The 24,370-nt window shown below is 35.1% G+C and overlaps 1 protein-coding gene across 3 annotated transcripts in view; it reads right to left on the minus strand.

Annotated features, from left to right (window-relative positions):
- WDR11 (WD repeat domain 11) overlaps positions 1 to 24,370 on the minus strand; it is a 56,060-nt gene that overhangs the window by 25,898 nt on the left and 5,792 nt on the right. For 2 of the 3 annotated variants that reach the window (XR_013824169.1, XM_079899228.1), the window contains exons 3-12: positions 20,795 to 20,948; positions 19,655 to 19,828; positions 17,410 to 17,596; positions 14,555 to 14,720; positions 14,014 to 14,128; positions 12,954 to 13,149; positions 12,515 to 12,618; positions 9,302 to 9,478; positions 6,481 to 6,565; positions 628 to 734 (exon numbers count right to left, since the gene is read on the minus strand). Coding sequence is in view for 2 of the 3 variants with exons in the window: in XM_079899228.1 (XP_079755354.1) it covers positions 628 to 734; positions 6,481 to 6,565; positions 9,302 to 9,478; positions 12,515 to 12,618; positions 12,954 to 13,149; positions 14,014 to 14,128; positions 14,555 to 14,720; positions 17,410 to 17,596; positions 19,655 to 19,828; positions 20,795 to 20,948 (1,465 nt within the window). In the remaining variant the exon portion in view is untranslated. The remainder of the gene's footprint in view (positions 1 to 627; positions 735 to 6,480; positions 6,566 to 9,301; positions 9,479 to 12,514; positions 12,619 to 12,953; positions 13,150 to 14,013; positions 14,129 to 14,554; positions 14,721 to 17,409; positions 17,597 to 19,654; positions 19,829 to 20,794; positions 20,949 to 24,370) is intronic. The other variant, XM_079899229.1, reaches the window with a different exon arrangement.

Here is a 24,370-nt window from a genome sequence, read left to right on the forward strand (position 1 = left end):
TATATAAAATAATATAAAACCATCACCTTACTCTATTTTCAAGTTCGTATTTTGAAACTCACTGGGCTATAGGTTTTTAACAATTGTGAACAGGTTACTTTACTGGAATATTTCCTATTGTAAAGTCTTTAAACTCCGAAATTAAGTTTTCCTATTTAGCCAGCCAGAGATTATCAAAAGTTTTAAATTTAAGCATTTAAAAAGAATCCTTATTTATAAGATTTTTAAGGGTTTCACACAAAGGCCAAAATTTTTAAAAGAGAATCTAATAAAATGTAACTACAAAGATTGATTTTAAAACTGTACTCCTGGTTATCTACAACAATGTACTTGAAAGTACAACTGATACCATATTTATGAATCTGTCCATTCAGGCTAATGGTACTCCATTTACCATGCACTTGTGTTAACATAATTTGCATACAATGATGAGTCTTTTCTAAGGCAATTATTATAGAACAACCAAAAAATGAATATATAAACATAGAATATATAAAAATGAATATATAAATGAGAAAAAATTCCAAGGTGAAAGAAAGTACTTTGGAACATGTTTTATAAATAGCAACATCTTTGATCAATATGATGGTACCATTTTAAATATCTTAATAGTCTAAATACACAAACCTGTTGGAAGATCAACCAGCTGAAGTTCATTCCTCACTAATCCCATGTTGTTTGGTGTTGAGGTAGAAAAAGAAAGAAAACCAGTTAAACTCGTCCATTCAATACCCCTATAATGAGAAATTAAACAAAGATTAATCTAATATTCTTTTTTTGTCTGAAAAATTTATTTGAAAAATAAGTTTTTTCTATGACCTAAATTTTATTATACAAGATAATTAAGGAATTATATTAATATGACATTTATTTGAGGCTATATTATCATACATTTCCAACATATATAAAATTATTTCTAATAAAACTTTATCTCCAGATCCAATAAGAAGGCAGGTTATCAGAATTCATAGCACTAAAATGGCTATTAGAATCTGGCAAAGGAGTCACATCACAGTATTTGCCAAGAATTCCACTGGTTAAAAACAAGTGGTACAGAAATATTCTGAGCAGACTGCTTAAAGTTGAGCACACGTAGGAACTTTATCAAATTTTATCAAAATTCTTAGTTGGTTAGGAAGCAGAAATTCCTGAAGCAAACAATACAACCTGAGCTATTAGATTTGGAAGTGGATGAACGTTCCAAACAGTATGTCAATTAGAGAAAAGCATAAAAGAAAAATCAGACAAGTAAGTAACCTATCAACCTAATGTCCTGGGAGTCCCCTTTATTTGGGACTGATAGTAGGTGAGTCCATGTTTTTTTCCCACTAACGTAACTGGCTTCACCATCAATGGAAAATGGGGGGGACCCAGGACAAGCGAATTCATCAGAGTCACAAAAAGAAGTGAGAAACACTACTATTACCCTGCATTGCTTACAAGGTAATGGAGCTGACTGGGAGGCAAGTCTAAACCTCTGTTCTATATGCAATTGCTCATCAGCATTTACAGGACAACCATTTTTAACAATGACATAATGTCTATGGCTGCTTTCACGATACAATGGCAGGGCTGAGTAATTGTGACAGAAATTTTATGGCCTACAAAGCTTAAAATATTTGCCATCTGTCCTTTACAGAAAATGTTTGCTGACCTCTGATCTAGTTTTTCCACTTCTACTCCAATTTGAATGCTCTTGCTAGATTTAGCATTAATACTGCTCTGAACATGTCTCTCACCTGCGCAAGAAAAGGTATCAATACAATGGCTCCTGCATCAAATCCAAACTCTTCTGTGTGACTTCCAAAGCCATTCGGCATGAAACTTACCTCTCAATCATCTGAACCTTGTGTTAAAAAGGTTCAGATGTTAAAAACCTTGCTATTTTAACTAGAGTAGCTTTTCCTCACTGACCCCTGTGTACCCACCTACTTGTCTTTTCTCAGAGGAGCAAAGATAATCCCAAGAGAACTGAAAATAATATTTGCAACAGCAGGGAATTACTGTAGTTATCAATTTATAACTCTTCAAATGTAAAGTTGTGTTGAAACACTCAGATTAGGCTGCTAAAAACGGAGAACTCTTGAGAACTTCCATGACTGGAACGACCCCTCTCCTTCCCTGTTCAAATACTATCTAGTATCAAGTCCCAGCTCCAGCACTTACTAGCTCTGTGCTCCTCTACCTCTCAGTTTCCTCATCTGCTGTGCAGGAGTAATAACACTGAGTGCATAGAGAAGGCATGGCACAGAGTAAGCACTGTATGTATTCATAATCACCATCAATAATTACTCTTACTTCAAGATCTAACTCAAGCCCTATTTTCTTCACTAGGCCTCCTCATTTACTATACTCAAACTGCACCTATAGAGACTACAATATAAGTTGGTTAATTATTCACTGGAAAAGTCAATTTGTCTTGTTTCTCTTTCTTTTCCCTAACACATAGTACTCATTAATTTTTCTACTGAGAGTGAACAAAAGGAGACAAGAATCATTTTGAACTTCTGTTCTCTAAATAAGTCTGGTAGCTTCAATCAGATCCGTTTACCCACAGAAACCTTAAGATATACTTTCCAAGTCTTGCTGCTGGCAATCTGAACTACTTATACTCCAGTATAGTAATGCCACTACCTCTGGACAGTAAAAATTTCAGTCCTCCCACTTTTCATTTATTATTTTTAAAAATACATCTGTTAGGTACCCCATATATGCCGGTGCCTGTGCTATTAAGTACCCAGTACATGCTAGCGAGTTTGCTAGGCTAGGGAATACAGCTGTGAATGAGATGGAGGTAACTGTTGTCCTTCAGGAGCCTACAATCTAGCAGAAAAGAGACATTATACAAGTGCATCTGGTATTATCTATCTCAAAAGAGAACAGTGCTGAGTTCAACAGGACCTTGTAAGAGTCACATGGAATCTGGTCTCAGGGGCCAGGCTGGGCTTCCTGGGGAAACGTTAAAGCTGAGACTCAAAGGGCAAATAGGGTTTTGCCTGAAAGCCTCAACAGCTTTCAGTGGAAACGACAGTGCGACTGATGGAGAAGCACTGCAGTAGACTGTAGTCTCTTAGAAGGGAGGTACCATGCCCTGTCTCTCTAAGCACGTGACAGGCACTCAGCAAATTCCGTTAGATTAAAAGAATGATGTCCAAAAAAAGCCTACCGTGCCTCCTTATGTTTCTAAGTGACGTACATATTCAGAGAAGTGCTTTCCCCCCAGTTTACAGGATGTCCCAGTGTTCAGGATATAGCAGAACATGGGTGGTCGCTTATTTATAATCGAGCACCACAAGTGTGCTGCCTTTGAGCAGATTCCAGCAGCAGCCTGTACATCTGACTCCTACTGATCAACTAAAGAAAATAAAAATCGAGTTGGACTTCAAAGTGTATTAGATAAGGAGGGGATTATTTCTCAAAAGAAAAGAATGAAAACTCTTGTCAAACACAGCTGAGCACAACACTGCTCCCAGGATTAGAAAACCATTGTCTAGGTTTAACCACACACTGAGCTCTATAAAAACTCTTAAGAACAGCAGCTCATTTTCTGACTCAGTCTAAGTTTGTTTTGTAGCATTCCTTGCTACTGAACAATTGTAACCTTAGAATCTACCAATAGGGATTCAGTGTTCTGACTCCTATGGATTCCCAAGTTGGGCCTGTTCACCTGCATTGGGGATGCTACCTTAGCTACTTCTCAACACTGGGTGGCTGGGGGGAGCAAACACTTTCTGAAAGGTCTTGAAATCCTACCGTTATATGAAACTAACTTCGGCAAATGTACAGACAGACAAAATAGAGATCATTTTACTTTCCACAAATCACTCAATGTGCTCAAAGCAATACTGAGTCAATCAGTGTTTTGATACCCATATAAACTACTGTTTTAACAATTTTTGACACTGAATAGTATTGGGCTATATTATTGTAATTTTAGCCTACTGGACAAAGACACCAACTAATAATATAAGAACTCTAATAATCTAAGAAAACCTATATGTACCACTCTACATTATTTAGTTCTAGGTATCTTCCACTGGATTATAAGCTTCCCAGGTTTTGTCTGTTTACAGGCATACAGAAGAGGCTCAATATATATTTCATATTTGTAAAGCATAACTGGTTAAAACATCATAGCTTTCAAAAAACGCATAGATGCAACTATCTGTAGTTAGGCAGTACCAGGCCATATGTATGCTAAAGACTGAAGTACTTAAGATGAAGTGGTTTTTAAAAACACTTTTAGTACTAAGTAGAAAAACAACTTTCTAAAGTTGGCCTTTAATTTGCATATGAGTATCTAGAACATATTGGGTTTACTGCTAATAAGTTCAGCAATTTTTATAGCACATCTGTGAAATTCTCATAATGGCTTTTAATTGTAATACTATAATTGCATTAATTGAAACACAAAGACAGCAGTATTTTAGCATCCTCTTGGGCACCATCTCTGGATGTAAAATGTGAATTATCTTCAAAATGGCAATTAAGAGGGAAAATTTATATTTAAAAAAAATGGAGCATACTTGCGTGATTGTTCACAACACTAGCCTGACTGAGTAGCATACCCCTTAGAGCTATTCGGTACCCCAAGTAACACGTTATAAATAATTTTGGTGTCAATAACAAATATTATCATAACACGTGTAAGTCATGTATTTAGTGACATCTATGACCTGAACAATCCAGGATAACAATCTTACTTACAGCAAATAGCTCACTGATTAACTAGCTATCTTGTCTTTATTAAAGATTACATACTGTGGTGATCATTTCACAATATACACAAGTATTGAATTATTACACTGTACATCTGAAACTAATATGTTATATCTCAACTATACCTCAATATAAATAAATAAACAAACAAATAAATAAATAAGATTTCAGTGTTCCGAAAAAAATGACAATGTGCTTGACTTTCCAGAAGCATGTACCAAATTCCTGGCATTAATCCCGGCTTAGTCAACATTTTTATCTTATTGCCAAAATGTTCCCAACTGATCTATGTGAATTTTTTAGCTGGAGATTTAGCACATGTATCCTAAGAGCTCAGTTCTGAAGCGTGAAACGCCTGGATTGAATTCCATGTACCTTTTCATGACTCCACAATACTCAGTTCTTCTTCTGTAAATTGGGAATAATAATAGTGCCTACTGCATAGAGTTGTAGTGAGGATTCAAGGAAACAATGCCTGAAAAGTATTAACACTTAACATAATCCTTAGAACAAATACTGATTAAATGGTGAGTTTTGATTGATTGGTGTTTGCCATAAAAGGGAACACTGCAAACAAAAGCCAGGGGTGAAAGGAAACGTCAAGAGAAGCAACGCAGACAGGAAAGAAAGGAAGAGAGAAGGTATCAGTGGCAGCAGGGACTACTGGAAGGAGAGAGAAAAGATGAACAACAGCCTGGAAGGATCCAAGCAGTTACCTGTGTCTCTGCACCCCAAAAGCCTAACACTTTTGAAGACATTAATCCTCCATGTAGATGTATTTAGGGAGATACTGTAGGGGCACAGCATAAGGTGGTGATAAACAGTCACTCAGGCTGTACCAAAAAATCATGCACTTGAAAGAATAAGGCAACATAAACTCTTCAGAAACTTCCATCACAATCAGAAGTTGTGATACTTCAAGGGTTGACCCTTCCCCATTTAGAAAACGCATTTATTCCGAATAATGTGCACACTAAGGGTTCACTAAGAATTTTAACGTACACATGAGAACTATAACTATAATATAATGTACAGAAGTGAGAAATGGCCTTTCGGATACATCTGTTCCAACATCATCAAAAACTACTTGAAGATTAATAAATTTATATTATATATGTGTAACTTTACAATCCATTATTGCCAGGGCAAAGAAAGGAATATAGTCATGTGATCAGCAAGATAATGCTATGGAGCAGGTATGTATGTACTTTATTTTTATTTATTTTAAAAAAATTTTTATTGGAGTGGCATGTATGTACTTTAAAACAGAAAGCAAGAGTCATCCTTCTGTTCTGTTAGCCTTCCCTCAGATACCTCTGCATACAGAGAACTCATAAAACAGATCACATCTCAAAATGAAAGAATAAATGAGATTAATTAACAATTTAAATGACCTTATTCAAAATTTTCACAAGCAGTCCTACTGAGGGATCTTTACAGAAAAGGAAAACAAACTATATAAACCGGAACAAGGGAACAGAGTGATATCCAGTGAGAAAATAGCCTTGGCCTTAGGAGAAATAAATAAGATGCAGAAATAAAGTGAGAAAAAAATTCTCCACTGCATAATGTTCTCTACAAAGTAAACAATTAGTACTCATCCTTAATGAACATAGCCATTAGTTGGACATGAATATGCATTACTCAAAGTTTTCAGTCAAATAATCACCACTGCAGAGTATTCAGTGTAGAAAAGTCCACAAGAACTTTTTTCTGGTATTACATATGTTTATAATTTCAATATCCCAATGACAGACTCACTTGACTTCACACGAGTGGATGCTTAACTCCTTGTGCAGCAGCCCACTGGTGAGATGGTACACCAGGACAGAACCATTACTTGTACCTATTAAAATGACATAGTAGAGGAGAATTAATCTAGTGGAAGTTCCAAATCTAACAAAAGTCTTTTCTCAAGATTTCAATTATTTTACAACATCTATATTTTATAAAAGGAACCCAAGCTAGGTGTGAAGAAAGAGTAAACTTCTCTGTCTTCCCTCTCATCAAAAATGGGCTTAGGGCTTCCCTGGTGGTGCAGTGGTTGAGAGTCCACCTGCCGATGCAGGGGACACGGGTTTGTGCCCCGGTCCGGGAAGATGCCGCGGAGCGGCTGGGCCCGTGAGCCATGGCCGCTGAGCCTGCGCGTCTGGAGCCTGTGCTCTGCAACGGGAGAGGCCAGAACAGTGAGAGGCCCGCGTACCGCAAAAAAAAAAAAGGGCTTAATCTCATGTGCTCTGTAATCTTACCTAAATCCAGGGACAGATTTTCAAAGACTTCACAACCTAATTCAATACACACAAAATCTGAAGATGCACCTTCTTAAGCTTTTTGAATGTTTATTATAACTGATCCTCAAAAAGGCAACTTAGCAGAACTCATTAACCAGATTTCTCTAGTTTTCTTTACAAAGATTTTGGTTTTGTTCTGTCTTTAACATTAAATACATCATAAAGTAAAGCGAAGTACAGTGGTTCACTGTGGATTTTACCGTTAAAGAAGCCTGAGTTTAAGCCCTGGCTCTGCCCTATACTTTTGCAAATTACTTGCCCACACTAAATTTGTGTTAGTATCCCTTTAACATGGGAATAATGGAAAATCTATTTGTTGGAGATTAAATGAGAAACATACGTAAAACACTTAGTACAACACTCTGCACAAAGTAAGTACATGATTATTACTATTTCTGTTATCACTGTAATTATGATTTGTAGCTATTATTATGCCTAAAGCTTTTCGTGGTCTCAGGTAATATGTCTAAATTTTAATTAGAAGGGACATGGCCACTTGAGAAAGTAACACTTTCTTGAGAAAGTAACGTTTTCAGCCCTTAACATGTTTTTATAAGTCAAGCAAGAAAAGTGAACAATGTAAGTGACTGCACAATCACTTTCTCACTGCACATGACTTAAAAGAATTAATGGATTCATACAAAGTAATAGACTGTAGAAATAATAATAATATAATAACAATAAATGTAAAAATGCTAGGCAATTTCCAATTTTAGTTAACTTGCTGAATTAAAGCTTCAGAAATTTCTTGCAAAACTATTCTAGAGAAATACAGTATTACACTTACTTACTTTTATCACCTATTCTACAGTATCTTCTAGTACTGAGAAAATATCTAAAGAATTACTAAAACTTTTCAATTATCAGATGTTCATAATAATCATATGATTTCTACATTCTGCACATTTTGATGATGTTGAAACTATGATTTAATACTTAAGGGGCCCAAGAAGAAGTAATTCTGGTTGAACTCTGCTTCTCTTTTCTAATGACTCTGCAAGACTTTAGGCACTTATATTTTTTGCTTTTACTTTGTTATTATACTAAATTCAATAAATGACTTGCTATTCACTATATACCAGCACAATACAGCTTATTCTACAATGGAAATCTCAGAGCCTGACTCAGCTCTTGTTATCTAGCTATCCCAAGAAGTAATTTTCTCCAAGAAATTAATAAATTCCTAAATTGAAAGAGAAGGTATACTGACCTTGTACAGAGATGTACATACTATGTACACTGACCAATCCCAATTGAAACCTCAATGAGAATTTTAATATCAATAGTTTCTAAAATAAAAATTAAACATCTATCTGCATTTATATAAATCTGGACACCTGTAAACGCAGACCACTGAACCTTAAAATTCAAATCACTTTCAAAAGATAATAATGGAAAAAATGGGAAAATAAGAGTAGTGCCAAACAGTAATACTCAAATGAGCCATGAGGGCTCACAAATCAGCCATTAAGTTGAGACACACTGGCCATAAGGTCGGGTTTTCATTTTAGGAAAAAAAAGAATCGCAAATCACATGTTTATAGACCTTCTGGGAAAAAGCCAGAAGTCAAACCAATAGCATCTTAAGAAAAATGTTGACAATTTCAAACAAATATATTATTGTTCAAAATTTTAGAGAAATGAATTTTAACCTTATGTATTTAGTAGCAAATAGAAATTTGGTCCTCTCTGTAAAAGAAATCAGGTTAATCCCATTACCATGAAATTACTGTGACAGCAAGTTGAAACCCAGACCAATTTTTTTTATCTACAACATAAAAATATGCAATTTCAACCCAAAAGGCAAATCTTTAGTTTATAAAGACAATAGCCACGTTAAACACAATAAAACCAGGTTTAACATACAATTCTTAGCACATGAAGAAACTTATTATTAAACTATTAAGTGTGACTATATTATTAGTTAACAAAAACTAATAACAAAATGACATGCACAGGAAGAGCTTGAGATGGTCCAAGAAAAGACAAGGAGTCTGGTTTCAGCATTACACAGGGACTTTCCTCCTGACATTTTAGAGATGTACTCATGGTGTCAGGGTCTCTGTCATCTGGTGTCAGGTGAATGAGTTATCATTATGATTAAAAAAGATTAATAGAACAGAAAAAAAAGTATTTCAAGATGAGTATTTATACAATTTCATTTAGCCTCTTCCTCCTCTTAAAGCATTTTAAAGGAGAATAAAGGATTTTCTAGTAACCAGGAAACTTAAATATCTTTAAAATGTAAAATAGACATTAAGAATTAGAAAAAGAACAGGTCCAATACTCACCAACAGCAAGCAATGGCTGATACATCTTGATATTTTTTGTGGTCAATGGTGGGCACATACGGATAGCAAACTGTGGTGAGGGCAGTCCTGAAAGCAGACCTGTTAGCAGGAATTTGAGTTGCACTTCCTGCAGCATGGAGCCTTTGGGATGTTCTTCCCCAGCAATTGCACTTTGCCCTGATTTGTAATAAAAAATACAAATATGTTAACTGTAACATACGCTGTTCTTAAAAATCTAAAGGAACTTTACAGTGGAAGTATACTCTTCAGGTCTAGAAGGTGTAATGTAGCACTCTAGTGCCTGTAGCTATACACCGAGTCTTACTTGGCTATGGGACTTAAACTGCATCATCTAATATCTCAAAGGATAGGTTACTCCAGAGTATTGCTATCCAGAATTCAGGGACCTGTGTCTTCTAAGAAACACCATTTTAGCCAAAGTTCCTGGTATTAGGGCACCCAAGGCAAATCAAGAGGACTAGGGTTAGAGAACAGTTTCTGTAGCATGAGATATTACAGAGCATTCCTGTCTTACTGCCTTTCTAAAGGGTTACTTTTCAATCTGATGCTCTTTAAAGTGCACATAAAATTGGTAATCACAAATAGCAGGTTCAAAGAACTCATTTAGATTTCAAATAAGAAATCTTAATGTGTCAATGTAATTACAACATTTAAGCTTTATAATTACATATTTTTATACAAATAAGTAAAATAAAATTTAAATACATACTTATAATTACTAATATATAAACCGTCACTAGTGATAGTTGTCTTAAATGGCATTATTTTTAGATACAGCATTCGTACTTAGGTATCAAATTTCAAACTAAAAATATGATTCAAATAAAAACCATTCACAAAATGTGAATACAAAGTGTGCAACAAAATCAAAACCATTCACTAATAACGGTATAAAAATTTTCTTCCTTTAAAGCACTACTGAATACTGGGATAAAGTTGTCAAAAGTACATATCAGGAATATGTGTGAGTATATATATATGTACACACACACACACACACACACACACACACAGAGAAAGGGAAGAATGAAATAATTACTAGAAGTGGGTGACGGGATTCTAACTAAACCTTTTAAAGCTGTAAAGTTGTTTTAGTAATGATGTTATTGTAAAATCGGTAAGATATACAGAAAAAAAGGCCATCAGTTGAATCCAAATAAATGATCCCTTAGGATAAGCCATACAACTGGTATCAATCTTAGTAACAAAGATGGGGTCTAAAGGAATGGCAAGTTCTACAGGTAGGTACCATGTTTACCAACCCTTGCAGCTTGGAGTTCACTTCAGGAAACTGCCATATTTCTCTTCAAGCATCTTCCATGTGAGGTGATTCACAAAGTAGGGCAGATGATTCACAAAGTAGGGCAGATTAGGCCTTACTAAGCAGCAGCCTTTACCCAATGAATATAAATCAGGCCTCTGTATTTAACTGAATTGCTTTCAATTACCACTAAGTACATAGTGAATTTCAAATTAAAAGTTTAATTAAAAGTTTTAATTAAAATGTTTTCAAGTAACAAAGATTTATTTAATACTTTTAAATCAACAACACTGTCAAGAACTGCTATACAATCTGTATCATTTTGTCTCCTAAAAAATGTAAGTTATATCACTTAGATACCTAAACAGCATAAAATTACAAACTCCTACAGGCTTTGTATTACTGATTAGTTCTGTGCATGTGTGTTTATAATTCTTTTCACTTTAATATTTTATATTAAGTGCAGACAAGGTCAATTAACTTGGAAAATTGTGTAACTAATAAAATAAATTTTGCAAAACAATTATGTGTCTAAACTTCCTCCTATGGATTTATGTCTAGAAGGTGAAAAGAATTTTAAGTATAAAAGTTAGTGTCCCTGAGCACAAGGATTCCACGGCTGGCAGGAATTGTGAGAATACCAGGGTCTGGAGAGGTCTTGCTTAGATTACGGTGAAGCAGCCGGGACTAGACGCCATGGCCAGGGAGCAGACTCCAGACTGGGATGACTAGGTTCACACTTCCACTTATCGGCTGTGTAGTCCGGGGCAAGTTTTTTAATCCCCCTGGGTCTCAGTTCCCACATACATAAAATGGAAGTAATAATAATAATAGTACCTACTTTGCAGGGTTGTTGAGCTAATACTTAAAGAGAATTTGGCACAGTATTTAACATAGTATTAAGCACTCAATAAATGTCACCTCTGATTAAGAAGATTAATAAGTTAATGCTCTTTCTAGTATATCATGGATCTTTACAGCATTTAAACAAAAGAACCTAGTAAATAATATCCATTTTCAATTACACTGTGGGAGAACAAATAGTGATAAAGAAAATCCTTTATAAACCACTAGCCACAATTTTAAAAGAATTAGACGTCGGTACTGCTTGGCATATTTACAATTTCTAGTTGTATATATTTGAAACCACCAATCCTCATTCTTCCTTGAATATACAGTGGTCCTATAATAATTAACTTTGAAGCAATATATTATCTGCAAATAAATATTTGTTGAAGTAAGAATTCCCAACGTGAAAATAAGAAAATGCAAGTCAAAAAGTTAAGACGATTTTTTCTAATACTGCTCAGTTACTTTATTCCTTCAATAAATACTTATCACACATCTAGAATGCGCAAGGCCCTGGGCTGAGCGCTGGGGATGCAAAGCTGAATCAAGCACTGTCCCACCCTTGTGAAGCTTATAATTTACTGTAGGGAAAAAGACAAGTCAAATCACAACTACAATCAGCTGATGACTATTAGGGACCACATTAATCAGGCTTGGGAGGTTAAAGAAAGCAACACCTGAGCTGAATTTTGAATAAGTAGCAGAAAGGGAGAGGGAGGAAGAGTGTGTTCAATTCTGAGCTGAGGGAGCAGCGAGCATGGAGGAGGAGGTATGGTATTGCCCAGCAAGGGCTATATATGCAGCATCCAGATGCCTCATGCCATCTCTTTCCTTTAGATCAGAGTCCCTCACGAATGAACATTTTCTAATTCCAGCACTACAATAATAGTCTATACTACTTCAGGTACTCTTATGCTTAAGTATTTTATACCCCTCTGATTTATTTAGGAAAGAATAAGTCTACATTTTAGTTTTCTGAAGTATTAACTTTGACTTTACAATAACTGCAACCACTGACTATTAATTTTGCCCTTCAAAAAGTATACCTAACATAAAAGTGAGAGAAAAAAAAAGCAGTTTACCAATCATGTTATCTAAGGAGAGGTCTGGGAGTTTATTCTGTAGCACTCCTACAGGAATTCCACAGAAAGACACGGGTGAATATAAAGGTGACACGCCAGAACTACTGCAAAGACATAATAATTAGATGGTTCTTACATATTTAAAACATATTTAAAACCTGGTTCTTACATATTTAAAACCTGCATCACATGTTAGTAACTCAAAATACTAATTTTAGATCATAGTATTCTATCAATTTTTACAGTATTCATTAATCTAACCCATAGGTGAAATATCTCTAGCAGGTTTACATAATCTCCTAATAATCTAAAGTCTTAATTATCGATTTAAAAATATTTTTTTCAGAAAAAAGGTCCTGCTATTTTTATATGATTCTGGTAATCTAAAGAAAGGGGGAAACAAAGCAAAACAAAAAAGAGATCCTATTGGTTCATTTACCTGTTCCGTGAATTTCGATTACAAACAGCAGACTTCAGTTCCCATATCATAACCCTGCCATCACTCACTATGAGGGCAGCTGCATTCTCATTGACAGGACAACACACCATACTGAAGGGACGGACAGTTTTTGTCACCCTGATTGCATCACACTGGCTTCGTAAATCATAGGTAAGCTCCTGGACAGGATCTGGATCTTAACAGAGTATAGTTTTCTTTTAAATATTAGAGAGCAAACGTATCAATGTCACTGCTACTTGTTTTAATTTAAATAATACCTCAACCAAAAAGAATATCATCCCTTCACTAATGCAAAGTTTGTCAAAAATGGCTTCCCTGTTTACAATTACTAATTTCTTCAGGATATAAAGAAAATTTACTTAATGACCGTCTATACCAAGTTTAATTTCCAAAATAACAATTATCATCAAAATAGTCTATTTAATATTTTTAAAATAAAGGAAATTCTTTGAAAAAGGATCAACAGTAATATATGATTAAATAATTAACAGTGCACTTGTAGCCCAACATAATTTACTGTGGTCTACAATAAGCCTGAAAATAATTATACTTTATAAAAGATGTGAAAGTCACTTTCACCTTTACATAGTACATCATTCCATAAAAACATTAGTTTTGTTCTCCAGGATAAGATTGAAACTGACAACTGAATGCCCTGGAGACTTATTAACCTGTTACTTTACCATGGAAATCCTAAAGCAGAGAAGTCAAAGGGGTGTAATAATAAAGGTATATACAAGGTTGGACTTGTGCTAAAGAAATAATCACAAAAGATAACATCCACTTAGCTCATGGATATAATCAAGAAGGGATTACAAAATATTACTATCTTTGCAGCATACAAGAGGTGCACTGTTATAATACTCAGAGATTATCTTGGGCCTGGGTTTTTTTATGCCTCATGTTATAACCATATTCTACTTTCTTAAGGCAAGGATTATTATTAACTCCATGCTTTGGTAAGTATTTGCCACATGAAGCTTTATAAAATCATTCTGAAGAAAAATATAATTAACATTATTGTGAGATATAAACTCACCTGGTTCTTCATTTGAAGTGGTGAAAATACTATTGTAAGATCTTCGAACACGTAAGGTTATACAACCATTTTCATGTAGGCAAAATAAACCATCACGCTGAAAGCAGGGTATTACCTTCAAATAGATGATGTATTTGTTTTTAAAAACAATAGATTTTAAAAGTATATACGGTGAGATTCATAAACTCATATTTAGAGAATATGGGCGGAAAAAACCCCCAAACACAAAAATACACATATAATCCCCTAGTTTTAAAACTAAATGAACATTTAAAATATCCATCAATAATCCTAAAACAATCTGTCTTTATCCATGTAACTTAAATAGTTCAGTACATATCTTCAGATCAGTCAGAAGAATTTCTAGGGTTAAATCAAACCAATCTAAAGTGCAGAAAAATAAGGAATATAAAATAACATTGTTAATCTTTAAATAAATAGAAAAAGAGAAAGTGAGACTAAGGACTTTTGCAAAATTATGGTTTTTCTCTATATAATTCATAATCAACTTGTGGTAATATAATTTATAAGTTGTAGATACCTGCAGAAATGGAACTCCTGTTCGTTCTATTGCAATCACACCCACTGTCTGATTCACCTCAAGGTCAAGGATTAAAATCTCTCGAGGATAGAGCAGCAACATGTGATTCCTTTTGGAAGGCAGGTATGCCAACTGAAGGCAATCATTGAGAGTCATGAATTCAGCACTGAAAAAAGTAAACATTTACTTCAGGCACCAAGAAATGAGTCAGACTCGCAAATGAATTTATTCATGAAACAGAAACAGACTGAGAGAAGCAGAAAACAAAATTATGGTTACCAAAGGGGGAAGGAGGTAGGGGAGGGGTAAATTAAGTGTTTGGGATTAGCAGACACAAACTACTATATATAAAACAGATAAACAACAAGGTCCTACTGTGTAGCACAGGGAACTAGATTCAATATCCTGTAATAAACTATAATGGAAAAGAATCTGAAAAAGAACATGTAATATAATACGTATAACTGAATCACTTTGCTGTACACCAGAAACTAACACAGCATTGTAAATTAACCATAATTCAATTTAAAAAAATGAGTCAGACTTTATTCATACCAGAAAAAGCTAAAAAAGAATTGAATTTTGTACTTTCCATATAATAACTGTCAATGAGAATGTACAACTGTTTCCTGAAATGACCAACACAGGCTAGCATCTAAAAATTAGATCTCTTCTTTGTGCCAAAATCCAAATTACGACAATGATACTGTATAGGTCGGATAGAAACATGTTTCTGAATATGTGAAAATGTAAAGTAAAGTAGTAAGTCTGTGGTATGAGATGGTCAGTGACAATACTATACGGCATTCTTAAGACAGTAGTTTTATTGTTATTTTGTAATTAGAAGTACTAGATAGACTGCTGAAATGAAGCCTCAGGACTAAAACATAAAGCACGTAGGGCAGTTAGGGCTAGGCAACTGGATCAGGAGTCACTGCACTCTCTGCATGGCTTGGGCAAGGAAGGCACTTCCTCTACTCCGCCTTCATTCACTTTTCAGCTGTCTTAAAGCTTTCTTGAAACAAAGCTTTGTACTTTATTCACTTACCACAGCATTTTCTTCTGTGTAAATAAAAGAGATGAAATGATATGAGGATTATAAAGACTGTTAGACTCAAAACTCATTTTAGTAAGTTGTGATTGTGGTATATATTTAATCACAACTTTATTTTATAATAAATTTATATTTAATATATTTCAGTAGGAATGGGCATACAATTATGTACCTTTTTTCTTACACAACAATTTTATTAAAAGGTTTTGAAACTTAAAATAGATTAGAGGACTAGAGACAGGGATGTGGACTGCATTAAAATCCTGGCTCTGCACTTCCTAGCTGGGTGAGCTTAAGTAGCATATTTAAAACAATGTGAAACTCAGCTTCCTCATTTATAATGTGGGCACAGTACTACTGCCCAGGATTGTAGCAAGATTATATGTAATAATGTATGTGAAAGTTCCCAGAGTAGTTCTATTTGAAGGGATAAATAATGCATTTCCCCAGTACTCAAGATGAACATATGATTCACATGACAGAAAATATAATGTATATAAATCATAACTTATAAAACTATGCAGGCAAAAAATAATTATGATACAGAATCAATGCAAAGTAAATAAAAAGTTCTCAAGATATTTAAGGAGTAATCTTAAATTATTTCAGCACAGGGTGAGGGATAAATTAGTGAATTTAATCAGCCTATGGTTTACTATATAAAAATTATATTTACATATAAATTCAGAATGTATTTGTAGAGCAATTTGTATTTTACATTCTTTAGGTAATTACCCACAAAGACTAGATAGAATAATCTTAGCATATTAAAAATAAAAGCTTTTAAAAAATGAATGCCAGGGCTTCCCTGGTGGCGCAGTGGTTGAGAGTCCGCCTGCCGATGCAGGGTACAGAGGTTCGTGCCCTGGTCCGGGAAGATCCCACATGCCGCGCAGCAGCTGGGCCCGTGAGCCATGGCTGCTGAGCCTGTGCGTCCGGAGCCTGTGCTCCGCAGCGGGAGAGGCGACAACAGTGAGAGGCCCGTGTACCACGAGGAAAAAAAAAAAAAAGAATGCCAAAAAAACTACCAAAGCAATAAAAATATAAGAACTACCATATCACTAGGAAAATGACAGAAATCTATTTTTAATGCATAAAATTAGTTCTTTAAAATAAAATTGTACTCAGTTGAAATTTCTGAAATAAATAATAATAGCTAGCCTCTACCAAAAGATGCTTATTGAGTATCAGACACTATGTTCAGTACTTAAGCTATTGCACCTATTAATCCTTACAACCCTAAGAAATCCTTTCAAACACTATCTTAGAGATTGGGAGAGTGAAATTTGAGCACGATTAAATTATACTTTGAGTCACAGAGCTACAGCTTCCCTTAGAATCTTGGCCCTTAACCAGTACGGGAAACATCTTTACATGCATGAGAAAAACACCTGTATTTTATTGGCTAATGAGATTACACAGCATTTAAGTCAGGAAAATGTATTTAAAATGAAAATCCAGCTTTTGTCCCCCAATTTTTAATGTGTTCAATGGCCATAATTTTAGAATCTTTATCTCTTATTTTCAGAAGTCAAAACTTTTCATGTGTCAAAATCAATGGGGGACGTTTACCACATTACTGGAAACAAAGGAGCCACGTTAATGCTCAATCTCTTCGGGGAAGAAACCAAAAACATTTTTCCTCTTATAAATTCAAAACTACAAACAAGAAAGGGTAACATGAAGAAGAAAATTAATCTTAGTACATCTCCAAAAATGAGGTTTTCATGAATAGATTATAACTAGATAAATGTTGAATAAATAAATGAATGTTGCTGTTAGTTTTACACTTGTAACTTACCTAGGTTTCTCTTGCGTGATTAAGATTTTCACTTTATTAAGAGCCTTCTTGGCCCCTGTGGCTGCAGCCAGCTTGTTGTGAGCTGGGCTGGAGTGTGGGCTGGATATGTACACTTTTTTCCCAGGGCCTGAGGGTGGCTTGGATGGAGAGAAGTCTGAGATGAATACAATGCCCTCACTGGTGAGTACTGTATTGAGAGAAACAAAACTCTAATTAAAGTTTAATCAAGTATAGCATAGAGTTTTATTCCAATACAATTTTGAGAGCAAGGTAATGATAATTTTAATAATATAGAACTGGCAGTGTTATGCAGTCATAACATAACGGGAATGTTCTCCAAATTAAAGTGAAACTGGTGGTCCATTACAATTCATCAGAGGCCTCCAAGCTCAGCATTCCAAATTAATGTTTTAATTAAAAAGATACCAGAAGGTTACTGGCAGAAAGAACAAATGTTTGTTCTTCCAAATATATTCAGTGTATGGACTTTCATTAAAAACCTTTCCTCATTATATCCCATAACTTCAAAATCCAAAGACTTTCAGAATATAAAATTCACAGAAGAAATAAAAAATCCCATATGTAAGAGGCTCTGCATACCACACTTGGTAAGTTCAAATATTTGACTTGATGATACTAATTTTTCATCATTATCATGAGCTACTCAGTCTAAATATATTTTCCTTTTTCTTCTTGCGTATCAAATTGAACCTCGGGATGTGTAAAGAGTGTTCTTTTTCTCTTTACATCTAGAGTAAAATTAAAGTGCCAACAGCAGTTTACTAAGTGTACAGAAAATGGAAATATTCAAGGAGGCAGCACCACATTTAACAATATAAATTAGGCCTTTTTATGAATGAAAAAATAATCCCCCTCAAAACGGGCTAATACTAATACATATCTGATTATAAAAGTCTTATCTATCCTGGCAATCAGCAAGGCTGCTTTAAACACAGGGAACAAAGCAGCATTCAAGAATCATGACAACCCCAGCACATTCAATGAGCAAATTAAAGATGTTAGGTCAACTGATGCTTTGAAATATATAGTACTTTCATCAACCAAATTACAGAGATGCAGTATATTAGCCGGAAGCCTTGTCTCCTTTCAGATTACAGAAGTCACCCTTCAAGGTCCCAGTCATTCCCCTTCTTTTGTGATGCCCTCACTCCCTGGCGCTGCCAGCTAGGCCAGCCCTCCTCTGTGCTCCCACAGCACTGCATTTCACAGCAAACTAGTGAGTGAATGAGTGAGTGAGTGTACACATACGTTCATATACACACATTTATATATACGAAGGCTAAACACGTTGTATTGCAATTATTTATACAGCTGTGTTTCCCATTTTAATTTCTACTTGTCTGTCCTACTCTCCCTCCATCAACTCACACATACACCTACTCTCCCTCCATCAACTCACACATACACCTACTCTCCCTCCATCAACTCACACATACACACACCCCTCAATAAATGTTGGTGGATACATGTTAGAATTTTGAGTCATTCAAATCCAGGGAAAACATTCTTTACCATAGTTAATCCCCTTACCTCTCTCAAGTCGTTGATCAAATATCAAAATAAAACCTACTTTGACCACTTTATCTAATACAACAACTTGCCCACTCCCATTCCCCCACTCCCTTTACCTCCTGGCGTATAATAATAGCTCAAGAAATATCTGTTGGATAACTGAATAAAAAATATTTTCTACATAATTTAGTCACAAAAAAAATCTGTCTAGAATCTGATTTTTAGATCAGTAGCTCAGTAAAATATCAAAAGCACATTGGGAAAAACTGCCTCCACGAGAAAAAAATCCCTTGGGCTTGGTCTTTTCCTGACATGCGTCTGTTTATGGCACTCAAAATACACGGCATGAATTAAAACAGTTTTTTAAAAAGGAAGAAATGAATTTGGCCACAGACTAAATGAAACCCTTGACTCAGGTTCTTTCGATGTTCCTAGAAAAAAATTTAATTAAGTCTGAATTAGAGTAACACAGCTACTCTCTTTCTCTGACTAATCTAATTTTGTTCACGAATTCCACACAGTGAAGGTCTGGCTTGCTGATTTAAATTTCTAACCATCATAGTATCTTTAATAAGAGCTGAAAATATATGAACTAGATGTGTTTCTCATTTTAACATTATAGGTGTATGAAGGGGGTGTGTGTGTGTGTGTAGCATTAACCATATATGTTACAAACACCTCAACTCATTTTCCACAAGAAACTAGTACTCACAAGTTAAATGTGAGGGATCAAAAGGATCAAAAGAAAAAGAAAGAATGTTATCTGCATAGCTCTTCTTCCAGAGTTTGGTGCCAGTATCTGCATTCCAGAGCACAATATAATTTGGCGGATGGATAGCAAGCAATAAATCTCGGGAAGCATCTTGATTCCATAACCACTGAACATCTGTAAAGACCAGAAAAATAAAGGCAAAATTCAGAAATCACCCACTTCAAATTACTTGTCTAATGTGTCCATGATATCTAGTTGTGTGTGTGTGTATGTGTGTGTGTGTTTACATAGTCCTTAAAATCTTAACTACCCCCCTTCAATGTTGCATATATGTGTCAGGATTGATAGGAAAAGCTAATTTTATATAAAAATGAGCTGTCTGGACATTAGAATCTAGAGGTCAAAATTTCCAAGTAATCTGAAATATTACTTCAAAGAAAATACAAAGCAATTTACACTATTCATTATTTAAAACTTTATGTCAAAGACTGTCCTAGCCATGATCAATGTCAGACTCTCCTAATGTTTTTGTGGAATTACTTAATGGGACTTTACAGAATTTCATGTTTTTCCATAACAATAAAGAGGATAAGGATCTAGTTCAATAGTACAGTAAGTACTTGATAAGTATTTTTTAAATAGTCATTTAAAAGATTCACTCAGTCAAGAGAGCCACTCAGTCAAAGCCTGAAGAGCCCAGGAATACTGTATTGATTATAGGTCAGTAACATAAGCAAGCAAACAAATGATCTATATGAAAATGAGGAAAAAACTGTATCTCTATTAAGAGAAAGTAAGCACTGAGGGCTAATTCAAAAGAGCGGTTCGGGCCAGCTTACTTATATTCTAGCTTACATTTACAAGACTGTTTACAGCAGCTTAATTTTTCTCATCATGCTCAACTGAGGGCAAGACTGAAATTAATGCATTTTACCAAAGCACAAATCAACTGAGCTTTGAGGAAATAAGCCCAGAAGCGTACTGATAAGGAAAAGAAAGCTAGATTCGGATCAGCAGAACAGGCTAAACACAATCAAGAGTTAACTGAGAAGTGATGAAATTAAACGAAAGGGAAAAACCAACCACTCTAAGAGTAAGTGTATTAATACAGACGCTTGGTAGAGTACAGACTTTCCTCACCCTGAATAGGCTTGGCATGCTCTTGGATCTCACACTGAGCTACTCCTGCTGCTACATCCCAAACGATGATCTTTCCATTGACATCAGCAGAAGCTAAGCGCAAGGAATATGGCGAGCCAATGTTATGGTGATAATTTTCCCTGGCCCATTTAACCTAGTATCAAGAAGAAATCAAATCAAGTAAATACTTGCACTGGATGAAACTATACACAATTTTCATAAAACGCCAACTGGAACCCAAACTCCATTCTACGCTTATATTATAAAAATAGGAAACTAGGGAACCCTCCTACACTATTGGTGGGAATATAAATTGGTACAGCCACTATGGAGAACAGTATGGAGGTTTCTTAAAAAACTAAAAATAGAACTACCATATGACCCAGCAATCCCACTCCTGGGCACATACCCGGAGAAAACCATAATTCAAAAAGATACATGCACCCCAATGTTCATTGAAGCACTATTTACAATAGGCAGGACATGAAAGCAAACTAAATGTCCCTCAATGGAGGAATGGATAAAAATGTGGTACATACCTACAATGGAATATTACTCATCCATAAAAAAGAACAAAATAATGCCATTTATAGCAACATGAATGGACCCAGACATTATCATACTGAGTAAAGTAAGTCAGGTACAGAAAGACAAATATCATATGATATTGCTTATATGCAGAATCTTTAAAAAAGGGTACAAATGAACTTATTTATAGAACAGAAGTAGAGTCGCGAATATAGTAAACAAATTTATGATTACCAAGGGATAAGGGCAGGGGGAGGGATAAATTGGGAGATTGGGATTGACATTTACACACTACTATATATAAAATAGATACCTAATAAGAACCTGCTGTACAGCACAGGGAACTCTACTTAATACTCTGTAATGGGCTATATGGGAAAAGAATCTAAAAAAAAAAAAGTGGATATGTGTGTATGTATAACTGATTCATTTTGCTGTACAGCAGAAACTAACACAACATTGTAAATCAACTATACTCCAATAAAAATTTTTAAAAAAGGAAACTAGCTTCCATCTTGAAAGTCAGAAATTTTTATTATTTATATTTTTTAAAAGTTGCAATTAAAATATTTTTGAAAATATCACAATGTTCCTGCCTTTAAAATATGAAAAATGATGCACAACCTTAGTAATATGGGGAATTCAGGTAAAAAACTCCAGAATACCATATCTTAAAATGGTATGATCATTGGTATATCATTTGATCACAGTAATAACCATAAAACCTAATTCTGACATAACATGTAAAATCCTAAATTGCTAAGCAGAATCTTTTCCTGCATTCTATTCTCCTAATTAAAAGGAGACAACTTACAGCTACAAAAACCTTGCAAAGGAAAAAACAAAAGCAAACAAAAACTCTGGCTATCCCTCTCATAAAATTGGAAAATAACGTTAACAGTTTTTTCCCTAAAAAACAAATTTGTGCATCACAGTTTTAGTAATATCATTAAGAATAGTTTTTTTAAAAAATAAACACAAGAATCCCAGCACAAAATCAAGAGATTAACTGAGCATCGAATACTGGCAGAGTAAGGAATAAAACACAGAGTCCTTACCCTGAGCCAAGGCCTTCCCTGGACACAACCTCCCCTCCCCTCTAGCTCAGCATCCTACTTGCTTACTTCAGAACATTTCCCACACAACACTTTTTAATTATTCTGTTTACTTTCTTTTGACCTATCACCAACCCTATCACCAATCTCATTCCATAGGGCAGGATCACCAAGGGCTCGCTCACATTTCTATCCCCCAGCCTTAACACAGTGCCTGCAGCTGACGTTCGAGTATGTGTTCAGTAAACTAACTTAACACCACAGACTCTTCAAATATATACCTATGTAGACACGTGTACACAGACACACAGATGTGTGTATTTGTAAGTAAGCACTCATAGAAAATGCTAGGTTAGGGAAGCATGCTAACCAATTCCAACAGCCTTCATGAAAAAGATGGAAACAAAAAGTTTTCTGAACTCCAGTGTTAAATAAGCCTTAGGTTTCTACTCCAACACATCTTTTCCTCAGGCAAGAATTTTTTTAATAAAATGTGTGTGTAGCCATATATATATGCATATATGTTTGAATGTGTATATACGTATATTCACATGTATGAATGTATGTATACTCTCCCTCCTCATTATTTGCAGATTCTGTATTTGTGAATTTGCTTACTCGCTAAAATGTATTTGTGATTTTATTTGCGAAATCAGTATTCGCAGTGCTTTTGCAGTCATTCATGGACATGTGCAGGGTAGTGAAAAATCTGAGTCACTCAACATGCAACCGCATCCCAGCTGTGGTTGAATGAGGCACTCTTGTTCCAGTTCTCATAATGTAAACAAATGTCTTTTCTGAGGTCTATTAAGTACCACGTTTTTTGCATTTTTGTGCTACTATGTTGACGATTTCACTGTTTAAAATGGTCCTCAAGCGCAGCAGTGAAGTGCTCTCTAGTGCTCCTAACCACAAGAAGTGTGACGTGCCTTACAGAAAAAAGACACGTGAAATAACCTTTGTCCAGGCATGAATTATAGTGCTATCGGTCATGAGCTCAATGATAATAAATCAACAATATATAATGTCTTTTAACAGAAACACATAAAAAACAAGGTTATGTATCAATCAGTTGATGAAAATATTGTGACTAAAGGCTCACTCGGAACCACACCGTGTATTTCCCTGAGGAGCCATCAATGTTTCAGTATATGTTAACTCAGTGTTTGCAACAATTTTACAGAATAAAACTACCACGGATAAGAATTATTGTTGTGTGTGTCTGTGTGTGAGTGTGTAGTACTTGAATTCCATTTTTGTAAATGTCAAGCAGTGTACATATTTAAAAAAAAAAATCAGACCTACTAGAGAATGGATTTGAGGACACGGGGAGGGAGAAGGGTAAGCTGGGACAAAGTGAGAGACTGGTAGTGTATATATGTCCATATATAATGTAAAATAGATAGCTAGTGGGAAGCAGCCACATAGCACAGGAGGATCAGCTCGGTGCTTTGTGACCACCTAGAGGGGTGGGATAGGGAGGGTGGGAGGGAGCCACAAGAGGGAGGAGATTTAGGGATATATGTATATGTATAACTGATTCACTTCGTTATAAAGCAGAAACTAACACACCATTGTAAAGCAATTATACTCCAATAAAAATGTTAAAAAAAATCACCTAAACACAGCATAATCAAACTGCTGAAAATCAAGATAAGGAGATGAGATGAGAAAAGATACAACGCATACAGGGAAACAAAGACAAAAATTTCTCATTAAAAATTACCCAAGCTGGGAGATAGTGGAGTGATATCTCTAAAGCACTAAAAGAAAAAAAAGAAAAAGAAAAAAAAAAACTGGTGAAATAGTTTCTCAGCCAAATAAAAGCTGAAAGGATCAACCAATAGCAGATACGTGCCTCAAGGACTTAAAGGAAATTCTTCAGCAAAAGGAATATGACGCCAGACTGAAACACAGATCTACACTAAGAAATGAAAACTCCAGAAATGCCAAAAAGACAGAAATGGTGTGGGGGGGGAGAATATATTTTTTC

Source organism: Stenella coeruleoalba (assembly GCF_951394435.1).
Source record: "Stenella coeruleoalba genome assembly, chromosome: 16".
Taxonomy (NCBI): Eukaryota; Metazoa; Chordata; class Mammalia; order Artiodactyla; family Delphinidae; genus Stenella; species Stenella coeruleoalba.